This window comes from Petaurus breviceps, unplaced genomic scaffold (assembly GCF_028583685.1).
Source record: "Petaurus breviceps papuanus isolate PSGF00001 unplaced genomic scaffold, PetGlider_PUasm1.0 188, whole genome shotgun sequence".
Lineage (NCBI taxonomy): Eukaryota > Metazoa > Chordata > Mammalia > Diprotodontia > Petauridae > Petaurus > Petaurus breviceps.
Window position 1 is genome coordinate 33,545,939 of NW_027185804.1, and position 10,121 is coordinate 33,556,059.

Consider the following 10,121-nt stretch of genomic DNA (forward strand, 5'->3'; position numbering starts at 1 on the left):
ATAAGGGGGCGGCCAGGTGGCTCAGCGAGTAAGAGCACCGGCTCCAGTGTCGGGATGACCTGGAGATCGAATCCAGGCTCAGACACTTAGCACACACCCAGAAACACCTGGCCGTGTAACCTTGAGCAAGTTACTTAACCCCGATTGCTTTAAAAAAATATATATATATATAGCTGCTCTTTTTCTGGTGGCAAAGAATTGGAAACTGAGGGAATGCCCATCCATTGGGGAATGGCTAACCAAGCTGCGGTATGTGATTGTGATGCAATATTATTGTGCTATAAGAAATGACAAGCAGGTTGATTTCAGAAAAACGTGGGAAGACTTACATGAACTAATGCATAGTGAAGTGAACAGAACCAGGAGAATGTTGTTCACATTAATAGCAATATTGTATGATGAATTGTGAATGACTTAGCTATTCTCAGCAATACAGTGATCCAAGATAATCCCCAAAGGACTAATGGTGAAACATACTATCCATCTCTAGAGAAAGAACTGTTATTGTCAGAATACAGACTGAAACATGCAATTTTTTACTTTTTTTTTTTTAAATTGAAGTCTTTTTGTACACGGTGACTAATATGGAAATGTTTTACACGATTGCACATGTATAACCTATATCTGATTGCTTACTGTCTCAGGTTGGGGGAGGGGAGGGAGGGATAGAATTTGGAACTCAAAATTTAAAAAAAGGAAAAAATTGTTTTAACATGTAATTGGGGGAAATAAAATATGTATATTTTAAAATGTGGATAATAATATATGATAGGGCACTGACTGAGTTGTTCTGTGAATTCAGTAATAAATATATATTTTTTAAAAAGGCAAACAGTTGATTTGTTGTTCTTGGAAAGGGAACCACCACAGATGAACTCTGCTAACTCTCAAGTCACTGACATGCACCTTAGAAGGGAGAGCCCACTCTCAAGGGACAGTCAGGGAGAGTGGCCGGAACATAGCCGGTGCCCACAAAAATGGCACGTTTGGCTAGCACAGTTTGGAAAGTATTGAAATACCAATTTACAAGGTATTGAAAAGGAAGACAAGTTACCAAAAGAAGAGGAAAAAGATCTTGGATGCTCTTAGTGCCACACATTTGCTTTTTGGGATGCTTTGTATCTATTCTGTGTCTGTCTTGTTTGTATCTTGTTAATGACATGTGGTTTTTCCCGCTAGAAAGGGACTGATTTTTTCCCCGTTCTTTGTGTCCCCAACACATAGCACAATGCCTGGCCCCTACCAAACAATGAATGCTGGGTTTTTTGACCAACTATGTAAAAAAATAATTAAGAGGACATCAGTAACTTCCAACCCAAAGCCTGCTTTTTTGTTACTGTTACAGCTTAGTGAATAGTAGGCCTTATCACAAAGAGGGCAAAGAAAGAGGAAAAGGACTTATATGTGGAGCTGCTCTTTTTTTGTTTTAGCAAAGAATTAGAAACCAACAATGTGTGTATCAGTTGGGAAATAGTTAAACAAATTATAATATATGAATAATGGAATATCATTTTAGTATAAGAAATGTGGAAGGGCACAGTTTCAGAGAAACCTAGGGAGACTTGTACGAATTGATGCGGAGTGAAATGAGTAGAAACTGAACAGTTTGTTAAATAACAACACCGTAAGGAGAAACAGCTTTGACGCTCAGGATCAGTGTAATGACCCATCAAAGGACTGATGAGCAAGCTGGCTATCCAGCTTCCTGACAGAAAGGTGATGAACCCAAGGTGCACTGTGATTGATTATGAAAAAAGCATTTTATTTAGTAGAGCCAAGTTGCAATCTGTAAGAAAGAAGAATAACCATTTATTTTTTTTCCAGTCTTGTCAATAAAATCTTAGTGCAACCTAAATTTTTTAAACCAAAATATCTATAGTTTGTGAGGTCATATAATTAAAGAGTAGTAATAATGTCTAGGAAAGAATCTGTTTTCATGTAGAATTTTTTAAGGTCAAATTGGCTGATAAAAAATTGCATGGTACTTATTGAATTGTCTTAATTCTCTCTCTTGTTTGCAGTTAGCAAAGCGTGGCATGAAGATTGTCCTCATCAGCAGATCCCAGGAAAAACTGAAGGAGGTGGCTAATGAAATAAGTATGTTTCTATGTCAGCACCTGTTGTTTTGATGGTGGTGGTGATTTTTATTATCCTGTAGAGTCTGAATGATCTGTAATTACCTCTTCACTTGTAGATGGTCTTTGAAAATTGCTGTGGTGAAAAAATTCATTCCTCTGCAGTCAACCTAGTGCCAAGTGTCCTCTGAGCTTTTCTGGGCTTGTCCTTGTATCAGTAGGTGGGCAGTGTACTCTTGAATCCTCTCTGTGACCTGATGGACCTGCTCAGATATTTCTGTGCTTTGCTAGGATAGTTTTTAAAAACCCAAGGCCTAGAGAAGAGAAATCATCATTATGATCACAATCACCACCATCATTATCATTCTTTTGCTAAAATTCTTCACTTAGGCATCTTCATGGTATGCGAGTCACCCAGGATTTTGAAGGTTCTGCCAAGCCAGTACAATGTTTTGTAGCCTGGCCAAGCTGGATGAACTTTTGCCTATTGAGCTAACAACAGAATGTGCAGTTGTCAATTCCAAAGTTCCCTGACCCAGCTAAATTTGGAAAGGTCTGGGACCAGAAGGTTGACTGCAAGATGTTATTGGAGTATTATCATTTAACTACCTACTCAAGAGACACCTGGGTAGTCATAAATATTCCATATTGAGAAATATCTTGATGAAAAAGCTTGGAAAGGGAACATTTTACATTCTGTGATATAATTTATTATATTCATATATTTTGATATTAACTTACGTTGATAAGCCATTTGTAATATTCTTTACTTATGTGATGTTTTGTTCATTTTATTCAGAAAGAAATATAACTTGGCATTTATATTGCCAGAACATTATGCTTTTAGGTTCCCTGTTATCATGTGATTACTTTACAAATACAATATCAGTTATGTTTCAAAGAGTTCAGTCCTGTCCACTTTCATTTTTTATGCCGCCAGAAGGAATCTGGACTGTATTATCAAGGATGCTAAAGTTTTGAATGTGACACTGAAGATATTAGAGGCATCACTCCTATCTGTAGCAGGCAAGAGTTTCAAGAAAAGAGAAGACACTGCTTAAGAAATAGGGATGTTATACTGTGGACCAGGGTTTGGAATACACTTGATAAGGACTGCTAAGAATGTATTTGCCTAGAATTTTCAGGATCTAATCCAAAGTCTTTCAACTGAAAAGGTAGGTTGGAGAAGGAGAAAAATGTCTTACATATAGCTATCAGTCAGTCAATAGGTATTTATTTATTCCTGTCTGTCAGGTACTTTGTTAGGTCCTGGGATACAAATGAAAAACGAAGCCATCCCTAGCCTCAAGTGACTTACATTCTGTCCAGTTATTTAAGTACAACTTGGGAAGAAAAATCAATGTTAGGCCACCTAGAAGCTCACAGGGAACAAAATCAAAAGAGATAATGTTAAAAAAAAATGTGGTCTCCAATGTCTTTCACAAATGTAAAAATGTATGGATATTAAGCAAGGGAAATTTTATACCCTCGTTTTATGAAACAAATAACTTCATAAGTATCGCTGCACTTTGCTGGGTTGTATTCAGGTCTGAAGTATGAGTCTGAAATTTTATGTCTTATTCAAAAACAACAGGATAGAGAGATTTACTTAGTAGGAACTGGGGGAGGGGAGAGATGTGGTGGAGAGCATTTGGGTATGACTTGATGGAGGCAGAAGCTATGTATCCTCACATTAAACTTTGGACCACACGTACAGAAAGAAGATAAGATTAGGAAAGAAAGCCCTGCCAAGCCCTGCCAAAGGTCTGATGTGGCATTAAGGTTTCATCCCTCCCTTATCTGTACAAGTATGGGAGGGATAGCACCCAAATTTTCCTTGATACTTTGCTTTCCAAATGCATTTTGTTACTTTTATTGAGTTTTATAAAGTATCCTTTAAATGGTTTGATACAGCATTAAAACCGTACTTCATCTTCTTTAACATCATCGTTTGTGTTATACTGGTTTAGCCCAGCAATAAGCACCCAACATTCTCCCAGCTATTTAAATTGTTAGGGCAGCTGGGTAGTGTAGTGGCTCTAGGTCCAGCCCCGGATTCAGGAAGACTTAAGTTCAAGTTTGGCCTCAGGTACTAGCTGTGTGACCCTGGGCAAGTCACTTAACCCCATTTACCTCAGTGTTCTCATTTGTAAGATGAGCTGGAGAAGGAAATGACAAACCATTCCAGTATCTCTGCCAATAAAACCCCAAATGGGGTCATGAAGAGTCAGATATGACTGAACATGACTGAACAATGATAAATTTAAGTTGTCAAGTGGAATTTCCCTTTTATTGCTCCTTGAATTTTTGTTATTATTATATAGAAAAGCTGTTGTATTATGCAGGTTTGTTTGGTAGCTTGAAATTTTGCTAAAGCTATTGTCTCAATAGTTTTGCTGATTCCCTAGGATTTTCTAAATAAATCATCACTTTATCAGCAACTAGTGACAATTCTTTCTCCTGTTGATGTACACCTTACATTTCTAATTCTTGTCTTATTGATACTGCTAGTCTTTTTAAAACTATCTCCAATAATAACAGGATGATTGCATCCTTACTTCACTTTGTATTTATTAGGAAAGGCTCTCCTTTATTCCCTTTGCATAGGATGCTTGCTTTTGATTTTAGATACTTTTTATGATATTGAAATTATGCCTGTATTTTGTAGGACTTTTGGCATATGTGAGTATTGTACTTTGTCAGAGCCTTTTCTCCAGCAATTGAGAAAATCATGTGGTTTTAGATGTTTTTGTTTTTAGTATGATTCTGTTAATTGTTTTCCTAATGTTGACCTTCTTTTGTCTCCTTGGTATAAATTCAGCCTGGTCATAACAAATAATTTCTTGGATTAATTGCTGTAGTCCTCCGGGATTTTATTGAAAACTTTTGTATCAGTATTCAGTGGTGATATTAGTTTCTCTTTTGCTTTCCTTGGTTTAGATATTAGGACTACATTTGTCTTATAAAAAGAGTCTGTTACGATGCTTTCCCATTTTTTGAGAAGAATTTGTGTAGTATTAGTACTAATTGTTTATTAAAAGTTTAGTGCATCTTTCCCGGGGGGCGGAGTCAAGATGGCAGAGTAGAAGCAGGACCTCTGCCTGGCTCTGGCTTCCACCTTCCCCAGTCCATGTAAAAAGGGGACTCTGAACAAACTTTGGAGCTGTAGAACCCACAAAATGACATAGAGAAGCTAACGTCCTGCTCAGGACAGCCTGGCAGGCCAGCAGGAATTAGCCAGCGCAACACTCTGGGAGCCCCATGTGAGCCAGAGGTTTTAGCCCTAGGGCGGGCCTGACCAGCTGCTGGCCAGAGGGACTCCAGATCAGCAGCAGCTGTGGCTCTTTCCAGAATTATCAACACATAGATGTGAAGGACAAAGTGAGAGGTCAGTGCAGTCTGGACTTTGGGACCCAGTAAGTGGGAGTGCGTCAGCTTTTGACCCCAGGGCGAGAAGCTGCTGAGACACCGGCATAGCCAACCAACGCCACTTGGCAGCTTCAGCTCCTGGCCTGCAGGGTGTAGGGGGACCAAGCAACCAGTCTGAAGGGTAATCGCTCTTGTTTTAACCTGCTTGGATCTGGATTGAAGTCTAGAGTAAAGGTCCTGGGGTGTGTGTCCAACTTGCCAGAGCGTGTGGAGGCTTCAGAGAGGGCACCGATCTAATACCTCTGGCAGCTGACAAAACCCCAGTGTTTGGGACGAAAGCTCCCCTGTCTGGTGGCAGAGTCCTACTGTGGCAAAAAGCCCAGGGGTCAAGTGACTGAGGGGTGACATGACCAGGCAAAGGAAACAAAGCAGACAGAAGAGTCCAACATTAGATTCCTATTTTGGGGACAAAAAGGAGCAAAGCATGGAACAGGAGGAATACAGTGAAGTCAGAACTCCTGCACCAAACTTCAAAGGAAAATACGAGTTGGTTACAGGCCATAGAGGACCTTAAGAAGCAGATAAGAGAAGTGGAGGAAAAACTGGGAAGAGAAATGAAAACGATGCAAGAAAATTACTAAATGAGAGTCAACAGCCTGACTGAGGAAAATCATACTTTAAAAAACAGACTGACTCAAATGGCAAAAGAGGCTCAAAAAGGCAATGAGGAGAAGAATGCCTTAAAAAGCCGAATTTGCCAGATGGAAAAAGAATCTCAAAAGCTCAATGAGGAGAATCATTGCTTCAGAATTAGATTGTAGCAAATGGAAGCTAATGACTTTATGAGAAATCAAGATGCTGTTAAACAGATCCAAACAAATGAAAGAATAGAAGGCAATGTGAAATATCTCATGAGAAAAACCACTGACCTGGAAAATAGATCCAGGAGAGATAATTTAAAAATTATTGGACTACCTGAAAGCCATGATCAAAGTAAGAACCTAGAAATCATCTTCCAGGAAGTTCTCAAAGAAAAACTGCCCTGATGTTTTAGAATCAGAGGGCAAAATAGGGGTTGAAAGAATCCACCAATCACCTCCTGAAAAAGATCCCCAAAAGAAAACTCCTAGGAATATTATATCCAGGTTCCAGGAATTCCCAGATTAAAGAGAGAATATTGCATGCAGCCAGGAAGAAACAATTTGAATATTGTGGAAACACAATCTGGATAACCCAGGATCTGGCAGCTTCTACACTGAGGGATCAAAGGGCTTGGAATATGATATTCCGGAGGTCAAAGGGGCTGGGATTAAAAACAAGAATCACCTACCCAGCAAACCTGAGTATCATCCTTCAGGAAAAAATATGGTCATTCAGTGGAATAAAGGACTTTCAAGCATTCTTAATGAAAAAACCAGAGTTGAATAGAAAATTTGACATTCAGATACAAGAAGCATGAGAAGGTAAACAGGGAAAAGAAATCATAAGGAACCTATCAAAGTTGAACTATTAACATTCCTACATGGAAAAACAATAATTGTAACTGATGAAACTTTTCTCAGTATGAAAATAGTTGAAGGGAATAGAAATATATATATGAGTGGATATGGGCATATGAATACATATGTGAATGTGTGTATATATGTTTACAGGTATACATAGATAGAGGGCACAGGACCAATTTAATAGGAAGGGATGATATTTAAAAGGTGAAATTAAGATGTGATAGTGGAATATAATGAGAGTAGATGGGAGAGACAGAATGGGGTAAACTATCTCATATAGAAGAGGCAAGGGAAAATGGTTACCATGGAGGCGAAGAGGGCAAAAGAGAATGGGTCAACCTTATTCTCATTGAATTAGGCTTGGGGAGGGAATGAAATACACACTAAATAGGGTACCTAACCCTACAGGAGAGTAGGGGGGAAGGGGATGAGAGGGAGGATGATGGAAGGGAGGGCAGGCTGGAGGGGAGGGAAGTTGGAAGCACCCACTTTTGAAAAGGGATGGGATCAAAGTAGAGAATAGAACAAGTGGGAGGTGGGATAGGAGGGAGGGAAATATAGTCAGTCTTTTACAGTATATCTACTATGTTATTGTTTTGCATTAGCCACACATGTACAACCTATACTGAACTGCTTATCTTCCCAGTAAGGGTGGGTGACAAGGGAGGAAGGGAATGAATCTGGAATTCAGAGTTTTAAATCAAATGTTCATATATATATATACATACTATTAATAATATTATTTTACATATAATTGGGAAAAAAGATATACAGGCACTGGGGCGTAGAGATCCACCATGCCCTACTGGCAAAGTCTAAAGGGGTATGGGAGAAAATACTGGAGAGAGCAGATTGGAGGAGGGGATAGCCTGTGGTACTGCTACTTTGGGGCGGTGGGTAGGGAAAAACGGGAAGAAAATTTGTAACTCAAAATCTGGCAGAAATGAATGATGTAAATCAGAAGTTAATAAAACATTTGAAAAATGAAAAAAAAAGTTTAATGCATCTGGAGAGTGTTTCTTGACTTGTCTTTAAAATTCCACTTCAGGCCTTTAAAAGATATTCAGAAGATGGGGCAGGTAGCCTAGGGGAGGAATGACTATGAAGGTGTGGCTTGTACTACTCAAGAGTAATGTCTGTGGTGCTTAAGGTCAAAAGAGGCAAAGAAGGTAAGAAAAACCACAGGCGACAAGCCAATTTTTATTTTATTTATCTATTTTTTTTTTTCAAGTAAGGATGTTTATTCTGGATAGCACAACATTCCAAGTAGGCTCCTCTGCCCCTTAAGGGAGATACAGCTCAAGGGAGACCCCAGCTTAAGAGGGGTGGAGCCTCCCACCCCCCAACCCCCAGGTAAAGGGCCAAACAAGAGGTTTGAAAAGTCCATGGGGGAAGGGAAATTCCACTTCTTCCATGAAGCCTTCCCTCCCTCCCTGTGCCTCACCATGATTTCTCCCTCTACATTTCTCATCACACTTCAGGCTTCTCCCTTGCCCCATCGTGGCATAGTTATTACATGCCTCATCCCTCTTATTAAGTATTAAGCAATTTGAGTCAGACATAGGGCCTAGTTCTGAACTCTGCACCAGTTCTTGTTGAGTTGTGTCCAACTCTTCATGAACCTGTTTGGGGTTTTCTTGGCAAAGATACTGGAGTGGTTTGCCATTTCCTTCTCCAGCTCATTTTCCAAGTGAATAAAACTGAGGCAAACAGGGTTAAGTGATTTACCTAGGGTCTGAGGTTAGATTTGAACTCAGGTCTTCCTGATTCCAGGCCCAGTGCTCTTGTCCATTGTGTCACCTAGCAGCCTTCAGCCTTGCACATAGTGGGTGCTTAATATTTGTTAGATGGAGTTAAATGGAGCATTTGGAGGAAAGTAGAGCTAGATGGAAGATATACAGGGCCAACTCAGGCACAGCTGAAAGACAGAGTAAGACTGGAGGAGTAATTGCACCCAAACCCCAAAAGACCCTTGTTTTTCCTTAACAATGATCTTATCTTGGGTGCAGAAAGTAAATGGGCCTTGTCGCCTTTCTGGAGCTGATGAAAGTGCCCCAGAAAGTGAAATAGTGGGTTCTACACTCCCTAAGAGGCCATGACCCTTTGGGGCTGATCCCAGGGTTGTCAGGCACAGACCTGTGCAGCATTAGTCCTGGTCAGGCTTATTGGAAATTTGGTTCTCTCATCAGTCTCCATGGAGTCGGAACTAGAGAGAGCCTTCCTGTGTATCAAGGGATGGGTGCCTACTTCATCTAGAATCTTGAAGGTGGGAGAAATTCCTGCCAGCTGGTGCTGCCAGCCTTTAGTCAGGCGGTTTCATGATTCCAAAATCAAGTTCCCTCTGCTTCACAGAATCCTGTGTCACCAGTACAAACCTGTTTTACTACCCAACATGTTCTTCTGAGTGCAGAGACAAGGAGATACATGTTTTATTTGGTCTGTTTAGATAAATTTCTCAATTAGAAGCGTAGGAAAAACCAAAAGCCTGGAAGAGATAATCAAAGAACTTGACTTATTCTATAGTTGTGCTTCTGAAGATCCTGGTCTCAGTTGATGGTACCACTGGAAATTATCCCTGTGCTTTCACTGTGGGTTACCAGACAGAACAGGAGTGGGGTTTTGGGAAGACAACACAGTGGCCATTAACCACTTCTCTGAAAGCTGTGTTTCTTTGAATCTTGTCAAGGCCAGTATTCCTCCATTGTATCTGGTCTGTCTACTTTCCTGGGAATAGGAGAAAAGAAAGAGATGGTGTATCAGCAATGCCATATTCACAATGCCTATAGAGATTACAAATATGCTGATATAATTATCCATCACAAAATACATCAGGTTTGCCATTTGGGGAAATAAACTAGAAAATTTATTAAGATACCAAAAGACTGAGTCCCAAAACCAGAAAGTGAAAGCCATCAGAGTAGTTATGATATTGGCACAGGTAGATAAAGTAGAAAGCACCCACATTTTCAAGCCTTTAAAACAGAACAGGCTACCTCAGGCAAAGGTCCTCCTCTCCCCACTCACAGCAACCACCCAGCGTCCTGGAAGCGCGCTCCCAGCAGCTCCGGCCCCCGGCAGTGCTCAGCAGGAGTCCTTAGCAGAAAGTCCTGCTCCCAGCAGCTCCGGCCCCTGGCAGTGCTCAGCAGGGGTCCTAACTAAAAAAAAAAAAAGG

The 10,121-nt window shown here is 40.2% G+C and overlaps 1 protein-coding gene and 1 non-coding gene across 2 annotated transcripts in view; both read left to right on the forward strand.

Annotated features, from left to right (window-relative positions):
- Nucleotides 1-10,121, forward strand: part of HSD17B12 (hydroxysteroid 17-beta dehydrogenase 12) — a 159,499-nt gene that overhangs the window by 61,036 nt on the left and 88,342 nt on the right. The window contains exon 3 of the mRNA XM_069091458.1: nucleotides 2,022-2,097. Coding sequence (XP_068947559.1) covers nucleotides 2,022-2,097 — 76 coding nt within the window. The remainder of the gene's footprint in view (nucleotides 1-2,021; nucleotides 2,098-10,121) is intronic.
- Nucleotides 8,897-9,033, forward strand: LOC138163931 (small nucleolar RNA SNORA68). The gene has a single exon (XR_011168956.1). It is a non-coding gene; the product is annotated as a small nucleolar RNA SNORA68 (small nucleolar RNA).